The sequence below is a fragment of the Salmo salar genome, chromosome ssa03 (genome assembly GCF_905237065.1).
Source record: "Salmo salar chromosome ssa03, Ssal_v3.1, whole genome shotgun sequence".
Classification (NCBI taxonomy): Eukaryota; Metazoa; Chordata; class Actinopteri; order Salmoniformes; family Salmonidae; genus Salmo; species Salmo salar.
The window spans coordinates 41,691,333-41,709,658 of NC_059444.1; the positions used below are offsets into that span (position 1 = coordinate 41,691,333).

The window sequence follows — 18,326 nt, forward strand, 5'->3', positions numbered from 1 at the left end:
CTTAATAAACATTTCACTTTCTAAAATCGAATCCTTGTGGAAAGTAATTGAGGGAAAATGTATTACAACTTAATAAACATTTGACCAGCTATAATCAAATCCTTATGGGCCCTGGTCAAAAGTAGTGCACTAGATACAGAATAGGGTGCCATTTGGGATGTATTTGATCTCTAGGTGTTGTGATGTCATGTCATAGGAGTCTACAACCATTTGTCAGGGAAAGTGTAGGCTTATTTCTACAAGTAGTTGGCATGTGAACAACCTACAAAAGGATTTGTTTAAAAAGTTGTGAGATGGAATGTGCAGTGATGAGCGCGGAGTGTACTGTACACTAGTCCTGGCATGGTAAAATAAACATAGAGAGGCTGCTATGATTCTTCCTCTATAAAAGCATTCTAACTAAGAAGTGGCGAAAGACTGGGTATTGGTTTTAAAGGGGATATTTGGAGAAAGGTAAGTGAGGTGTTTTTGTTGAAAGAGGACTCTACAGTTAAACGGAAAACCTTACAATATACAGTACTTCTTCAGCCTGTGTAACATGAGTCGCTAGGCTCAGTTGATAAAGACAAGTGTAAACTTTTGTCTGGACTTCTGAGACTCAGAATTCTCATATTTTTTTCCATCACAGTGGACACAAAAGAGTCCTTCCGCCTGGAGCTTGTACAACTGCTGTCTGTCTCTGTTGTCTGTCTCTGTTGTCAGACAAGGGATATGATCTTTGTCATTCCCAGCGCAACCACAGCTCCTGCTCCCTTCAACACCATGGCTCGTTCCAAGAGTTCCAAGTCATCCGGGACCTGCTGTAACCTGGTGATGGCACTGCTGACCCTGTGGTCCATGGTCTCCCTCATCGTGATCGTGGTGTGGGCCACCTCTCCTCACATGAAGGGCTTGGCCCAGTGCAACGTAGCCCAACAGGTGTGGACCACAGTGTGCCTGCTTGTTTAGCAGTATGGTGCCCTCCCTATCTGGGTACAACCCAGGGTACACTGTCTGTACAAGAGCTCGAGCCAGTGCTTACTGTGAGCTTACCAGTACAATCTTAACTCTGTTACACAGTCCCTGACCGAGAAGATGGAGGGGGCAAAGGTTGTGTGGGAGAAGGAAAAGCAGGCCTTGCTGGAGTCTATAAGGCTGAGCCAGGAGAACCAAACCACACTGCAGCAGGAGATGGAGGTTGTTACTGAGAGACTGAGAGAGAATAGCGTGTCCCTGAGCCTCAGCCTCCAGGAGAATGTGAGTGTAGCCTCCAATGTCATTTTAGACATTCACATGTTTGACATCCTTGTTCATGTTCAGAATACAAAGATTATAGATTGTATGCTGTTCATGTTCAGAATACATAGATTATAGATTGTGTGCTGTTCATGTTCAGAATACAACTCCTTGGAATCAAAACTTTTGTTCAAAACTATCTATTCTAAAACAACATATCCATGTAGATTGTCAGTGACTGTAGATTTGCTTTGTATATAGGCGATGCTGCATGTGAATGAAACAGCACTAAGGAATGCTATTTTCCTGCACAGAGAGACACAGAGAAATATGTCCCTAGATCTAAGTCTACAGAGAGGTACGGTATTACTGGATCAAAGGATACACACATATGTATTTTTTTATTTTTACCTTTATTTAAGCAAAGTTCCATTGAGACAGTGTCTTATACGAGGGAGACCTGGCCATGAATCATATCACTCTCGTGATAGCGATTACAGAATAACCAACATATTTTTACATTTACATTTTAGTCATTTAGCAGACGCTCTTATCCAGAGCGACTTACAGTAGTGAATGCATACATTTCATACAACTCATACCTTTTTCTTTTTTTTTTTTTTTTATCTTACATTATAAATGTTATTTTATGACACTGGAAGATGTTTAATAATGTTCCGTTTTTTATTACTGTAGAGCATTTTGAGTGGTTACAATTCAACTTCACCCAAGCTGTCCACCAGTCCCACTCCTGCTCTGCTTCATGTGATGCTTCAAATAGCCAGGCGGTGGCAGCAATGAGTCAAATGAAAGCCTGCGAGTCCAGCAAACACTATATGATGACACAAATGTGAGTATACAGCAGCTCATATGTAAAAATATATACAAAAAACTAAACTAAAAACTGTAGTTGTGCTGTAGACACCAGCATTCTCGTTATTGTTCAGTTTCATTTCCACTAAACAAAGATCTTAAAAAGTACATTATGTTTTGTATTACAGGGAAAGAAGAGGTTGCAAGACCAATGGTAATTCACCACAAGAATCACTTCTGTTTATTGCTCATACACACTATGATTGATAACCTCATATATGCAGGCTTGTATCAAACCAACATGGCATAATAGTTTGCAATTGCTTTAGTTTATCTGTGTCCTACTGTCGTTTTTTTCCTACTTTCTCTCAGGATTGTCATCCAGAGCTTTTTGACTGTGAGGAGAGAACAAGGATGGCCTCATTGTTAATCTGAAGGGTTTATTAATGAATGTGATTAACACATACTTATTTCACCGTGCTCTGTGTGTACTGTTATATATTATATTTTTCTGTAGGGTTGGAAATATTTTGCACTGCTTTGCCATGTGTCTGTGTGTTATTCCTCTGTGGATAAAACACTCCTGGGCGTAGATCAGCTTTAATATTACAGATAGATGGTGGGTTCTATCAATGTAATAGTCTGCATCATTTCTAATCCCCCATGTATTTTTCACAATACAGTATTACCCTCATGACATGATTGTGATGGAATAACATGGAACATTTTCCAGCCATGGCCAGAACCCTATGTGGGGCGGCAGGTAGCCTAGTGGTTAGAGCGTTGGGCCAAAGATCTAGCTCATCCGTCGAGGTTGCGACACCAGGAATCAAAGAGTGTAACGAATTCGGGTGGCATTTTCTACCAAGAATGAACATACTCGCCCATGCCGACCGTGTATCGAATTCCAACAAGGCTGCTGTATTTAGCCTTGCATCATTTTTTAATGCTTTCTTTTCCCTACCGTGACAATCTGAGAGTAGAAAAGTATCGGGCTTCATCTGACAATCCTCGTTCCTCTCACCCCGTAAATCCCTCATCGTCATCCATAACTTTTTATTATGAAAACCTGTCCCTTTTGGTCAAATCGCTCACCCTCTTCAGGATTCACATTTATAGAAGGGTAGCCTAAATGTGTTAAGCCTAAAGGAGTTAAATCTTGTTAATCTCAAATAAGAGAAATGGCTTAATTTATAAATGTAATATCAAGTTCACATCGAAAGCGTAATGTTGGCGAAATTGTTTTGATTATAAATCAAGGAAGTAATTGAAGACACAGAATTGGAAAAAGACGTGAGAATGACAAATGTACTCTAGTTGTTTGAAATCAGTGCACAAGGCACACAAGCAGGACAATTAAATCGTTTATACAATGGAGCATTCAAAGACTGACATTAATTGAACAAAACAAAATGTAATTAGAGAATTCAGCTAATGGCTTTTGTGCTCAGAGTGAATTAAGAGTATGGGGAGAATACTTTTGAGTAATAGGTCAATGACAAATGATGCTGTATATACAGTTAAATAAACACCACAGAGGGACAAACAATTGAACACAAATAATTAACTGAAAACGAAGAGTGTCTGATCGCTGGCTCCATCAAAATGCCCAGCCCATAAGGAGCAGAGGACTGGACTGACTGAGTGTCACCTGGGCACAGGTGTGGAGGCCCAGCAGGGCACAGGTGTGGAGGCCCAGCAGGGCACAGGTGTGGAGGCCCAGCAGGGCACAGGTGTTGGGGGCACAGAGGCCCAGGCGGGCACAGGTGTGGAGATCATGAACAGAGGCCCAGCCGGGCACAGGTGTCAAGGTCACGGAGAGAGAACCAGCTGGTGGTGGAGTGGTCCGTACAGGAGCGGAGGACTGATGCGGTTAGAGGTGTGGACTGGATGGTGGGACTCCTACAAAGTCATCTGATTGGCAGCATGTTTTTTTGCATCACTCTTCATCAATGCCACCAAATACCCAGCATACCACAGAGCATTTTCAACAACCTACTTGAAGGTCTGCTTCCTCAGAAGGCTGAACTGCCTTGTTGCTGGGTTGCCAACTCGGGGCAGTACAGCCCTCCTGGCCAAATTTATCCAGAGCTTTAGCCCTGGTGTACTTTTTCAGAACCGTCTCCTGAAATGGCAAGCATCCTGTCAAAAATCAAATCACATTTGAATCATCATATATACAGAATACAGCGGGGTGTAAACAGTGCAATGAAATGCTTACTTACAAGCTACCTCTCAACATACCCCCAAGACATGCTGTATGACAAGAGGTATGATATTTGTGCATCTAACTTTCTCACTCATCATTATTCACAATTCATCAGGACTATCTGTAATCCTGGTAACATCCACATTAATGTAGAAGTGTTTAGAAACATATTATATTCTTATTTACAATAAGTGACTCCAAAATGACACAATACATGATTTATCGGTCATTTCTATTGGGCACAAAATAATCTCAAACACAACCAAAACAAAGAGCAAATGTTTGTAGTCACAAGCTTGATGTAATCATTGCATGCTAGGAATATGGGACCAAATACTAAACTTTTGACTACTTTCCTCTTAAAATGGGGGGACTATGTACAAAAAGTGCTATAATAAAAAGTGCTGTAATATGGATGAAAATACCCTCAAATTAAAGCTGACAGTCTGCACTTTGTATCATTGCAAATTGAAAGTGCTGGAGTACAGAGCCGAAACAACAAAACATTTCACTATCCCAATCCTTTATATGGAGTATTTGGCTGTTTTGACTGCCAGAGCCAATTCACGCTTTAAAAACAACATTCATGGTCCATGGACTAAGGAGTAACGTTAGCCCGAACAGGAACGTAGGACAGGGGAATGACGAGCACAAGTGTGGAGGACAGAGGCCCGGGTGGTGGAGTAGCCCGTACAGGAGTGGAGGACATGGGACTGACTGATGCAGCTGTGGACTGGATGCTGGTAGAGGGGGTGGGAGTAGGACGGAAGGTGCCAACAAGAGGCAGGGCTGTCTCCAGCACAGGAACTGTCAGGTCCTGATATTCCACAAGCTCGACAAAGCCCTCATCATCCTCCTCTTGGACATCAGGATCACCTGTCTCCAGTTCCTCAATGGCAGCCTTGCAATCCTGCAGCACCAAACCAGTCTGATCAAAGAGGTACTCCAAACCTATCAGCTCCCCTAAAGAAAAAAACGACATAAATATGAGAATACACCGGACTGAGAATGGAATAATTCTATAATAACATTTCACAAAGAGAAATGTGTTGCTGTTTGTATTACATATAAAAGCTGCATTAGATTATTAATTACATTACAATTATATTGCCATTACCGGTGTATTTGCGTGGAACAGTGTAAGGAACCATATGTTCCAACTGATGACCTTCCTACTGCACAGAATGTGGGCAATACAGCTTTACTTGCCAGAGCTTCCTGGGCATCCAGAGCAGAAGAGGATGGGCAAAGTATCTCTCCATCTCTACTGAGCTGCAGATGGTGGTGGAGGGCAGTCCCACCACATTTTGTCAACTCTGGCAAAGTCCATCTCTGGAATCCCATTCCCCGACCACCTGAACAATGCCTTGGACACCCACTTATGGTCCACATCAGGCAAAATGCGTTGCAATCCCTTGGGAAGGCATACATCTCTCCCTGAAATCATAACACAACAACATTTCCCACAACATTTCTCCCTGTGGCTCAGTTGGTAGAGCATGGTGTTTGCAATGGTGTTTGCAACGCCAGAGTTGTGGGTTCGATTCCCATGGGGGCCAGTACAGGAAAAAAGGAAAAAAAATGTATGAAATGAATTGAAATGTATGCATTCACTACTGTAAGTCGCTCTGGATAAGAGCGTCTGCTAAATGACTAAAATGTCAAAAGTAATGTATTGATGATACATTCCCCAAAGAACTGGTCATCATATCACATGAGACGTAACGTTAGGCCTGTATATCATTTAAAATGCAAGTCATCACTATAAATACTTCAAATACGGGCCGAAAAGTAGAACTATTAACTTAATTAGGTCAATAGATTAAACAGCATCAAAAGACGATCCTTTGTTTTACTTATCTATTATCTCTATCAACTAAGCATCATCATTAATGAAAATAATAACTCCAGATTAGTATGAAAATAGTGAGGTTAAAACACTATTTTGATGGTCTGACTCATCGGACGTTAAACTAGCTAAAGTTACGTTACTTCGTTAACCTGTGTCAGTGTCAAAACACCAGTTTACTAACGCATTAGCCTTAACGTAGCTACACTGTAAATCTTGTTAACCGAACCGTGCTAACATATTACTATTACCTGCTAGATTTTCCGATCGATGATGATGATGATCAATGAAAACAGCAAAATATATTTTTCTCTTGACGAGAGTTTAAAGGTCCCGCCATAGTTCTATCCTCGTTTGTCAATTCTTGGTTACTGGTTGGTTGCACTGGCGTCTCGGATTGGTTGGCGAGTGAAATGATTGGTTACAGACGGCGATATGATTGGTTGTCGCAACCAGGAATTTCCTCCACTCACAAGTGTCAGGGGGGCCAAGCAGTAACCGAAAGGTTGCAGGATCAAATGAAGGTAAACATCTGTCGTACTGCCCGAGCTAGGCAGTTCCCCGGTAGGCCGTCATTGTAAATAAGAATTTGTTCTTATTGTTTTTATTTTTATTTATTATTGTCTCAGACACTAATGTTTAATCACTAGTTTGTTACATGTTACAGTAAATTCATTTGAATTCCTTTCCATTTTTGGTTATCTGCCAAAATATTTAATGTTGTCAACTTGTCTTGAAACAAAGGAAAATATAATTGCTTTGTTCCTAAATTCAGTGTAATGTGCTACATATGCCATGAATCAAAGGGCGCAAAACCCGAAGATAGAAGTTGTGTTTTGGCTCAAGAGTTGCATTAACGTCATGGCAGCAACATTAGTGTCCCGGTTAAGACTTCCGGTTTTCCAATTTTGCCTTCAAAATAAAAGTATGTGGTAAAACGCTGTGTATGACATGAAATCAATCATTTGTGCAGCTTTACATAGTGCATAGTGTTAAAACTAAGGAGAATTACTACTTCATATAAGATAAATAATATTATAAGGTGGAGCGCATTGAATGTTCTTAGGCCGTCATTGAAAATAAGAATTTTATCTTAACTGACTTGCCTAGTTAAATAAAGGTAAAATAAAAATAAATAAATTGGTAAATGTTTGGAGCTTGAGTAAATTAATGTAAAGAACATTGTATTCTACAGACCTTATTGATGTCGCACTAGACTAGAGTTTATAGATGGTGTTATTTCTTGAATGACTGTGGTCTAAATACCCAGCAGCCCTTTCTACTCCACCCACTCCTTTGGTCCCAATGCAATACACTGTAGGCCTATAAATTACATATTGGCTTATAGTGAAAAAACTATTCTAGTAGGGTCTGTAGAATCTATATATGGTGTTATTTCATGGGACTGAGTGTTGCAGGCCTTTTACTGTGGTCAAATAGCTTAATAATGGGGTGCCTGGACACTATACACTACAAATATAGCAATGTACAGGAAAAATTATTATTTGTGATGATGTAAAAGTAGGGAAAGAAGTACTAAGTAGGGTCTGTAGAATGTACACTGTATGGTGTCATTTCATGGGGCTCTGAATAATATGGAGTGTTGCTGGCCTTTTACTCCATCCATTCCATTGGCGGCCACAATGCGAATCACTGCATATGGAATACATATTGGCTTACAGAGCAAAAACTATTCTGGATGCTGCAGTAAAACTGTAGTATTATTTAAGTGCCAGCTGATGGGTCATCAATTGTGGATGGGCTTCCCATTGTATTAAAACGGGTTAGGTAGGTTTATACCACCGGAACATACTTGGCCCAATTTGCAATCTGCAAGCAGTTGTCTGGACATCACAGAAAAGTGAACATTCACACAGTTTCAATGTATTTTCTACGAACTGATATAATATCGAATCGAAAATGCAACTGATATTGATTTTCCATATTTGTGCCCATCACTAATTGAATGTATGTATTTGATGAGGGATTGCTACAAATTAATGTCTCATAAAGTGTGTTAGACCATAAATGTTTTGCTGAAACATTTTATGAAATGGGGGACTAAATTAATTAAGTATGACCATGAATTTTAACTGACACATTTGATACAATTGGTGACTGAAGTGACTGTGTCCCTATAGCCTTGTTGATGTTGATTATGTTTAAATTGAGTTTTGTTTTGACACATTTTTTTGCCTTATGGGTTTGTTATTTGAGTGTTGATAGTTTAGTGTGTATAGGCATTGACTTCAAGACCATAGATAGCACCGGGTCATTTGAAGGTGGTTTATACAGACCTTACTGAGTACTCCCAACCACACTTTTACCTCTGCACATAGAATCATTTATTTATATTTAAGCCCCCATTTTAAACTATTTGACCACAGTAAAAGGCCAGCAACACTCTATATTATTCAGAGCCACATGAAAAGACACCATATATACATTCTACAGACACTACTGACTATTCCCTACAATACTTTTAGTACGGTCCCCAGAATACGTTTTGCTCTACAAGCCAATATGTATTCCATATACAGTGATTCGCATTGGGGGAATTTATTTGACCTTGGAACATGTATTAACACCAACATGTAATGCAATTGTCACTTAAATAGGAACAATGTTAATGTTTAAACAATTATTTACACGTTATTGACACTTTTCTACTATTAGGTGGGCGAATTTTATTTTGAAATTTTTCGAAATTCCGTGACCCGGAATTACTTTTTTAAGATTTGCCGACGAGACGCTGAGAGGAGTTGCAACCTTTCAAGTATCTAGAAGAAAGTATTCCATCTATCTTGCTGTGTCTATGTGTATGTATACATCTTTATACAAATCAGTATTTGGAACCTTTTATGCTACTATTATTTCTTGCTGGGTTGTTAGCGATATACTAATTGCAATCCGATTCAGTAGCTAGCTATCTGATTAGCCAGTACAGAGTATGCGATATAATTATCGTTAGCTTGCAACTGTTGCTTGACCAGCAAACACGGTGTGCATGCATATGCGGATGTAAAGTAAATACAAAAAGTTATCAAAGCTAGGCAACTGTCTGTAATCTCATTCGATAATTTTTGTTGTGAAATTTCGACGAGACTGATCAGTGGAGTGTCGAGAACAGATGTGTTGCTAGTTAATTTACTTCACCTACCTTTTGGTGTTGTCGATCGTAAACCCACAATCCCCACAACTAGCTAGTTACACGCAAAAGCGTTTAGGTCTGTTATTAAAGTTATAGCTAACTAAGCAGAACTTTCAATTATTTACAAGCTGTGGTTAGCAGAACAGATATTTGCTAAAATGTTTCTTAGATGCACACAACAAGCCCTAAGATTACATCCCTCTCTGAAATTCACATGGCTGTTATTTGATCAACACAAAGAATAAACCTGTTGACATCCTGCATGGTTCCACCACAGCTCATGATGATGAGCTTTGTCCTCCTGAGGAGCTGAAGCACTGGAGCTTGCCTGGCCCTGAACATGAATTCTGCAGAGGACAGTTCTTCCTCTTCCACACAGAAGACCTCGGTCTGGGCCGACCAGCAAACAGCCACTCCACAGCTGGGAGTTAGCCCTCCGTCTCCCACACAGTGCTTTGGGGATGGAGAAGGAACCAGCTCTGCTAACCCATCTGAAACACCCATTTCAACCAACCCTGCAACCCCATCTGAAACACCAGTTTCAACCAACCCTTCTAGCCCATCTCAAACACTTGTTTCACCCCAAAAAAAGAGGACAGCAGAGAAAGGAACCTTTGACGCATCACAGCCACAGGGTGAACGTCGCAAGAGGGGGAGGCCACGCAAACACAAGAAACCCCAGACTGACACAGAACACCAGATCCATCAGGCCCAGTCCCCGACAGCTACACATCCATGTTTACAGCCAGAGGACCAAACAGAGGCTGTGACACTGACACCCAACTTACCTGTGATACCTGAGGACAGGTGTCAGTCACCTGATGCCCAAACAAAGGTTGAGACACAGCTCCAGTCACCCAGCTCACCTGTGCCTGAGGATAAGTGCCAGTCACCTGAGGCCACCTTTGAACCACCATGCCCCACCTTGGACTTACAGAGCACCAATAAGGGACAGAGTAAGAACGGGCCCCATCTCTCCAGTGCTTCTGTTGGACAAGGAGACCTAACAGGCCCTAATGTTCTAACCACTGATGGATACACATACTCACAGGCCAGGGAGATGGGGGCTGAACCCAGCCAGAATGACAGTATCACTGCCACTGGGATATTTTTAAGCAAATGTGCCAAAGGGCAAAGGACTCTGTGCCAGTCACCACAGAATCTGAAAGATGGGAGAAAGGCGGCTAAAAAATCACAAATTCATAAGGTCGACCAGCAACAGGAGCGTGAGACTGTGACAAATGGGGAAAATACATCTAAACCCTTACCGACTATTAAGGTAGGACAGGAGAATTGCCTGACACAAAAGACTGGGCGAAAAAGGAAATATACAAAAAAATCACAGAGCCATAAGGTAGACCAGCCAAGGGACACTGACCAGTCACAGGAGAGTGAGACAGTGAGAAATGGGAAAAAGACATCTATAAAATCACCAACCCATAAGATAGACTGGTCACAGGAGACGGTGAGAAAGAGAACATATACCAAAAAATCTCAGACCCCTAAGGTTGACCAGTCACAGGAGGAGTTTGTAAAAAATAAGAAAAAGGGCTCTAAAATATCTCCAACCCATAAGGGAGAACAGTCACAAGAGATGGTAATAAAGAGGAAATATACAAAAAAAACACAGAGCCATAAGGGAGACAAGCCACAGGAGACTGTGAGAAATGGGAAAAAGACAACTATGAAGTCACCAACTCATCAGGTAGACCAGTCACAAGAGTTTGTAACAAAAAGGAAAAAGGTGTCTAAAATATCTTCAACCCACAAGGTAGACCACTCACAAGAAACTGTGAAAAAGAGGAAATATACAAAAAAATCACAGACTCAGGAGGAGACTGGAAAAAATACATTGATGAAATCACTGACGAATAAGGTAAACAAGGTGGCATCGAAAAAATCACAAAGCCATACGGTAGAACAGTCACTGGGGATTGACCAATCACAAGAGACGGTGAGAAAGAGGAACTACACAAAAAAATCACAGAAGCATAAGGATGACTCACATGAGACTGTGAGAAATGGGGAAAAGACATCCAGAAAATCACAGAAGCACAAGGTTGAGTTACGAGACACGGAACAGTCACAGGAGGAGACTGTAAAAAAAAGGAAATATACTAAGAAATCAAAGACCCACAAGGTAGACTCAGGAGTCCTCTCATTACTCCCTGTGTTATCTGCAGACCTCTCCCCCAACCTTTCCTCTCCCACATTCAGCCCTCCTGGGCTCCCAAAGAGAAAATATACCAAAAAATCGCAGACCCTCAAGGTAGACTCAGATGTCCCATCCTCACTCATTGTACTGTCTGCAGACCTCTCCTCCAGCCTGCAGAGTAGCCCTTCTGGCATCTTCTCACCAAACGCACCTAAGAGAGTCAGAGGCAGACCTCAGCGGGACCAGCAGCAGCTTTTTCTTAGCTCCACGCCAGGCCCTCACCCCAGATCCTCCACAGGAACAGACAACCCCTTCTCTGCCTCCCTGTCTCACCTGGGACCGGGCTCCAAGACAGAGGGCCCCCAGAACGCCTCACCCATCACACCCTGGAAGCTGTTGGAACTAAGCCCTCTGGAGAAGGTACTGTATTATCATCTTCATCACTGATTAGAAATGTATATTTATTTAACCTTTAAGGTTAAAACCTGTTTTCACTGTCATTATGGGTTATTGAGTGTAGATTGAGGGGAAAAAATGTATTTAATCAATTTTAGAATAAGGCTGTAACAACAAAATGTGGGAAAAGGAAAGGGGTCTGAATACTTTCCGAATGCACTGTATTTCCTGTTTCTTCTAAAAAAAAAGTTGTCATGAACCTCAGGTCACCACCTTCCTTTTCCTTTAACACTATATTACGTTGTCAGGTGAATGGTCAAACACTGAATAGTGCTCAGGATTGTGGTCAGTGTTTAAAAGTAATCACCGTTCAATAACCTTCTCTCTTGCCTATTGCATTTCAATCCATTTAAATGAAATCCCAGTATTCATATGTTCAATACAGAATTGTTCACCAAAATATATGTAATCTCTCCCAGACACACTTAGCTTTACCCGGTAGTAAACCTCGGGGTAGACCCAAAGTTAGGCCAAGGAAGAACTCGGCTACAGTGAAGGGAGTGAAAACTCAGGGTGGTAAGAAGAAGGTGAAGGCTGCAGCAGAGGGAGGGTCCCAGACCTTCAGCTCTGAGGGAGGCCCCCCAGCCAAACTCAGACGTAGAAGCAGGAAGGGCCAGACAGCAGAGGGAGCTGGCCTGCAGAGCGGCGACACTACCAGCACTGAGCCACTCCAACGCTCCAGACCAAGGTTTGAGCTGCAGGAGTCAGACTCACCAGACAAAGACACAGGAGATGCCTCCCTGTCCTCAGACCTCTCCATCGAGCTAAGCGTACAGGAAGACCGTGTAACATCACTGACTCTTGAAGAGGAGGATGAGCAAGACGATGAGGAAGATCTGCCCAGTTTCTTAAATAACACAAGTGAGTAACGTGCTGACTAGACTGGCTACGTTGCGTGCGCTAGCGTTGCTAAATAAATGTACACATGCGTGTTATTAGGGCCGGGAAATACCAGTATTGCGATACTCATTAGTATCGTGGCAAGGAAACAAAACACAAAGCATATTTCATTTCTGTAGGAAAACATCATGTTTGTCACCCAGAGTCACATTTATTTGTTTTCCAAGCTATAGCACACAATATTTTACATAAAGCAGGTTTTTAAAGAGCTAAGGAGTTTGACTGCTTTGTGTTTCCATTTTTGCCATGGAAAAAATATTGTGATACTGGTATCATCCCGGCCCTACCTGTTATTCAATAATTGAATCCAAACTGCTTGCGCGCGTCAACGAGCGTCTGCATTGAGATGCTTGAAGCACTGCAAGTCCCTCCTCTCCCATCTACTCATTGGTTTTCACAAGCATGCTAACCAACGTGGGTGATTTGAAAGATGAGTCAAACTAGGTTTCCTGTTTTATCTGTGGATGAATTGTCGGAGTAGAGAACACACATTTCTGTATGACTCAAAATGGGTCAAAATTCTACACAGATCCAGCAAAAAAAAAATTGTACCATATGCATTTCAGGTATAATGCCAACTTGATGTTTATCTCCCAGGACAAATTAGCTAGCAGCAACAAGCTAGCTAAATGTCCATCATTGTTTCATGTGTGTTTCGACCTGTCCCCAACTTATTAATATAGTGGGTTCACAGTTGGTTTTGGTATTTTAACCTGTGTGTCATGAACGTGTCTGGTGGGGATAGACAAAATCAACAAGCGCATGTGGATGCACGTGGGGGCCGGTTTGGTGTGTGAGAGAGAGCGAGAGCGCGTTGGTAAACTCCCTTGATGATATGATGCCTTCCTGCATGTGTACTATAGCTTATGTTGAGTTGTTAATTAAAACTAAAATAACCTGTAGTTATTTGTCTCTTTCAGAGCCACTGTCCATAACAGAAGGAATATGTGTTTGGTGCAAATTTAGAAACTATCCTTTCTGGCCGGCAATGGTGAGTATTGATCGCTGTGCTCCAACTAAATTAATTTGGAATAGTCATCAGTAGTAACTGAACTAGAAACTGTTTGACTCCATAGGTGAAGAGTGTGAACCGTAAGCTGAAGAAAGCCAGCATTGTGTTTATTGACGACCTGCTGTTTGACAAAAAGAGGATACAAAAAGGGTAGGAACCAAAACTCTGTGCAGCTCAGTAACTGGTGTCCATTCCCTGATTGCCCGATTAGCCTCCGCGCTCCAATATTAACTGTTGTCTTTTTGTGTTTCTTTCAAAGCTTTTCTGTGTCCCTAAAAACATTGAAGCCTTTTGACTGTGAAGAGTCTGATCAGCTAGTGGTAAGGATAACTGAAGAAAACAGTTTCTTAAGAATACTGACTCCACAGAACTTATATATATATATATACGCTGAACAAAAACAAATGCAACATGTGAAGAGTTGCATTATTTCTCAAAATTTTTGGGGGCAAATTTGTTTACATCCCTGTTAGTGAACATTTCTCCTTTGCCAAGATAATCCATCCACCTGACAGGTGTGGCATATCAAGAACCTGATTAAACAGCATCATTACACAGGTGCACCTTGTTCTTGGGACAACAAAAGGCCATTCTAAAATGTGCAGTTTTGTCACACAACACAATGCCACAGATGTCTCAAGTTTTGAGGAAGCGTGCAATTGGCATGCTGACTGCAGGAATGTCCACCAAAGCTGTTGACAGTGAATTTAATGTTCATTTCTCTACCATAAGCCACTTCCGATGTGGTTAGAGAGAATATGGTAGTACGTCCAACCGGCCTCACAACCGCAGACCACATGTAACCACGCCAGCCCAGAACATCCACATCTGGCTTCTTCACCTGCAGGATCATCTGAGACCAGCCACCCAGACAGCTGATGAAACTTCGATGGCCACTGGCAGGCTGGAGAAGTGTGCGCTTCATGGAGGAATCACGGTTTCAACTATCCTGGGCAGATGGCAGACAGCGTCTATGGGGTCGTGTGGGTGAGCGATTTGCTGATGTCAATGTTGTGTACATAGTGTTCCTTGTTGGCGGTGGGGTTATGTTATGGGCAGGCATTAGCTACGGACAACAAACACAATTGCATTTTATCGATGGCAATTTGAATGCACAGAGATACCGTAACGAGATCCTGAAGCCCATTGTCGTACCATTAATCTGCTGCCATCACCTTATGTGTTAGCTTGATAATGCACAGCCCCCTACAAAATTCCTGGAAGCTGAAAATGTCCCAGTTCTTCCATGGCCTGCATACGCACCAGCCATGTCACCCATTGAGCAACGTGTTCCAGTTCCCGCCAATATCCAGCAACTTCACACAGCCTTTGAAGAGGAGTGGGACAACATTCCACAGGCCACAATCAACAGCCTGATCAACTCTATGCGAAGGAGATGTCGCATTGCATGAAGGCGGTCTGGTGGCCACACCAGATACTGACAGGTTTTCTGATCCACGCCCAATTTATTTAAAACATTTTTTTTTAATCTGTGACCAACATATTGCATATGTGTATTCCCAGTCATGTGAAATCCATAGATTAAGGCCTAATGCATTTATTTCAATTGACTGATTTCCTTATATGTAACAGTAAAATCTTTTGAAATTGTTTCATGTTTCGTTTTATGTTTTTGTTCAGTGTATATTTTGTCATAATTTCTGGTGACTGTTGTGTTGATGTTTCCTGTTGTCTGTAGTGTAAAGCCAGAGAGAAGTATGATGCTGCCATCAAATGGTGTCTGGCGTTGATAGCCGACTATAGAATCCGTATCGGTAAACTATTCTGCACTTCTCTTAGAATGAGCACCGTGACCCAGATTATACTCAGTGTTATATTCCCCATTACTGTCGTTAATGTTTGTATTGTCTTTGCAGGATGCGGCTTCACCGGTTCCTTCATTGAATACTTTTCTGATGACATAAGTAAGTTCATGTCAATTCACTGATGTTTTCCCGATGTTGATACAGTGACATTCCCTCAAGTCATCTCAAATGCTGTCTGTCCTGTTTAAACAGATCTTTAGTACCACATAATGTGTTCTCTGTGACTGAGATAAAGGTTAGATGGATTAATACATTACCTGTATGATCCCTGCCGCAGGCTGCCCAGTGAGAAAATGCTACCCCCGGGGCACCTCAGACCTGACCTTCCCCAGTAAGCTAATTCTAGAGGAGCAGTTCGTAACCTCTGACCCGGAAGGGGACGATCAGGAGGGCAGCAAACGGCAGGAGGAGGAGAGGAGGCGGAAGCTGCTGCCTGACCGTTCCAAGGCTGCACGTAACCGTGCCAACGAGAAACTGGTGGACTTTGTCGTCAGGCAGCGCCGGGTGGAGACACGCCTTCTAGTGAGTAACCATGCCGATGCCCCTCTCTCTCCCAGGCACTCAGTATAGCAGTTGTTCTCTCCCTCCATCTGTCCATCCCTCTCCTTCGCCTGTCAGTATCTTCTCTCCATCCCCCTCTCTCTGTCCATTCTCTATCCTTCCATCTTTCTCTGTATGTAATATGGTCTCCAAACTGGAGTAGCTCTATATGTAGAAGATAAACCCTCTCTCTAACCCCAGGGCGTAATCAGTGGTCAGCAGCAGTCTAAGTGGCTGCGTTGGTTCCTGGCGGCCAGTCGGTCAGTTGTGGACACGTACCTGGAGGACGAGGAGCAGCTGGACCAGGTGTACCAGTACCTGAGAGGGGTGTACGAGACCGCCCCCCTCACCGCACCCTGTCTGGCTGATGTAGACCGCATCCGCTTGGTACTGGACGTGCTGTTACCAGAGGTCAGAATGCTGGAGAATAGAATACAACTTTATTGACCATCGAAACACAAATATTTTTTTTGCCGTCTGTTTTTATTACCATTCTTTATTGTTGAAGTGACGTTAGAAGTCCTACTCCAGTCTTCTTTTCACCTCATTTAACACCTGATTTACTTAACAAAAGGCATTTCTCAATAGGTGGTCCAGGTATGACATGACATGGCACGAGTGGGGGGGTGGGCCTTTCCTATTTTGTTCTCTGTTGTTCCTCAACCAACTCCTCGAAGTATGCAGTTGTCTAAAAAAACAAACAACATTTTACTCAAAACTATTTTGTTTTACCCTTAAGTGTGTTTACATTACTGTGTTTATACTTATTGATATTGTTTTTCAACAGGAAAAGTTCAAAAATAGCTGGAGTGTGTCTTAAATGAGTTATGATTCTGAAGGGTGATGTCTTTTTGTGTAGGCTATTATCTATGCCATAGCTGGAGTGGACGAGTTGTCACTGGTGAAGGCAGAAGACAAATACCTGAAAGGGCCCCGTCTGAGTAAAAGGTTAGTTGGCTCACTGAATTAAAGGCTAATACCGTTACACTTATTTCTGGGTCTAAATCTCTTTTCTTCTCTTTCCTTCCTCTCCTCAGGGAAAGAGAGGAGTTTGATGCGATGATCGAGCAACAGATGAAGATGAAAGCATCAATCCGTCAGCGTCCTGCACACTGAACATAACACAGCCTAATTGGCTTCCAACCCTCAGACTAAGAGTGCCATAGGGCTCTGGTCAAAAGTAGTTTGAATAGTGCCATTTGGGATGCAGCCTCAGAATGCCAGTGTCCTAATCAAACGATGCTTCTAAGCATTATAGGACAATAAATAAGTAAGTAGCCTTTTCCAAGCAAGAACAGCCAGTAAGGTAGAAGCCTCTTTCTGTACCGTGAAGCAGCTTGATATACAAGCACACCCTCTGGCCAGGACACTGGTCTATCGCAGACAATAAGAACCATATATAACTGTCTCTAAATGTGGCTCTGAGGACAATCAACTGCTGTTGTACATGCTAGCAGTGGTGTGACTTAACAAAACTACATTGAATTACCAAGTTAATCAAATCATTGTCAAATCATCTGTGATCGACTGGTCAAGATTTACAGCTTCAACACGGAACTCCTGGGAGGGTGGGACCTCGTGCCATTCAGACAGATTTACGCCGCTGTTTGAAACTGGGACTTCATTTTAGACCCACTGCAACAGTATTTGATCCAACATGGTTGCCCGTTTAGGCTGTTCAACTGTAAATACAGGACATTAAAGAAGACACTGCTCTATTTTTCTATGGAAAAGTCTGCTCTTTTTAAAAATAAATAGTCATATTTGAACGTTCCAGTCTTATTCTATGGTCATGTAAGGTTAGCTTGTTAGTAAGTTCATGTACCCATTTCCTGGTGACAGTGTTTAGAACATCAAGCTATACAACATTCTGAATGTGAATCATGTCAACTCATCTATAGTGAATCCCAAATGACACCCTATTCCCTTTATAGTGCACTTTTTTTGGAAAGGACCCAAGTAGTCCACTAGATAGGGAACCATTTGGGATGCAACCCATGACTTGCAATGACAGTACAGGAACAAGACTATTCCCCAATGACAGGTCAATAATGAATACATGCAAGTCTGATAAAGGATTTTATTTGTATTATATACTGAACAAAAATATAAATGCAATATGCAACAATTTCAACAGTTCATATAAAGAAATCAGTCAATTGAAATAAAGTCAAGTGGGCCCTAATCTATGGATTTCACA

At 42.0% G+C, this 18,326-nt stretch overlaps 2 protein-coding genes across 4 annotated transcripts; both read left to right on the forward strand.

Annotated features, from left to right (window-relative positions):
* Positions 1-315: 315 nt before the first annotated feature.
* Positions 316-2,508, forward strand: LOC106600526 (uncharacterized). Of its 3 annotated transcripts, none has more exons than XM_045714859.1 (6): positions 316-453; positions 732-918; positions 1,060-1,236; positions 1,477-1,573; positions 1,912-2,065; positions 2,217-2,508. In XM_045714859.1, exons 2-6 carry the CDS (start codon positions 763-765, stop codon positions 2,293-2,295), a joined length of 663 nt encoding a protein of 220 aa, XP_045570815.1. In that variant the 5' UTR covers positions 316-453; positions 732-762; the 3' UTR covers positions 2,296-2,508. The 3 variants fall into 3 exon arrangements, with proteins under 3 accessions (XP_045570815.1, XP_045570813.1, XP_014047424.1); XM_014191949.2 differs by lacking the exon at positions 316-453 and having other exon boundaries at positions 526-918; positions 2,217-2,242; positions 2,401-2,508; XM_045714857.1 differs by lacking the exon at positions 316-453 and having other exon boundaries at positions 523-918.
* Positions 2,509-8,811: 6,303 nt separating this feature from the next.
* Positions 8,812-17,895, forward strand: LOC106600506 (PWWP domain-containing DNA repair factor 3A). The gene is made up of 12 exons (XM_014191911.2): positions 8,812-8,905; positions 11,550-11,812; positions 12,268-12,709; positions 13,669-13,739; positions 13,825-13,910; positions 14,020-14,080; positions 15,460-15,535; positions 15,638-15,685; positions 15,864-16,108; positions 16,328-16,537; positions 16,986-17,074; positions 17,164-17,895. Exons 1-12 carry the CDS (start codon positions 8,902-8,904, stop codon positions 17,240-17,242), a joined length of 1,674 nt encoding a protein of 557 aa, XP_014047386.1. The 5' UTR covers positions 8,812-8,901; the 3' UTR covers positions 17,243-17,895.
* Positions 17,896-18,326: the final 431 nt, after the last annotated feature.

Excerpts from the sequence above, each read along its gene's own strand:
- LOC106600506 (XM_014191911.2), top strand. Across the intron at positions 13,911-14,019 it reads AAAAAGAGGATACAAAAAGG|CTTTTCTGTGTCCCTAAAAA; the intron begins GTAGGAACCAAA and ends TTTCTTTCAAAG. Across the intron at positions 17,075-17,163 it reads GGGCCCCGTCTGAGTAAAAG|GGAAAGAGAGGAGTTTGATG; the intron begins GTTAGTTGGCTC and ends TCCTCTCCTCAG.
- LOC106600526 (XM_045714857.1), top strand. The coding sequence starts at position 712 with ATGATCTTTGTCATTCCCAGCGCAACCACAGCTCCTGCTCCCTTCAAC. Across the intron at positions 919-1,059 it reads AGTGCAACGTAGCCCAACAG|TCCCTGACCGAGAAGATGGA; the intron begins GTGTGGACCACA and ends TCTGTTACACAG. Across the intron at positions 1,574-1,911 it reads AGATCTAAGTCTACAGAGAG|AGCATTTTGAGTGGTTACAA; the intron begins GTACGGTATTAC and ends TTATTACTGTAG.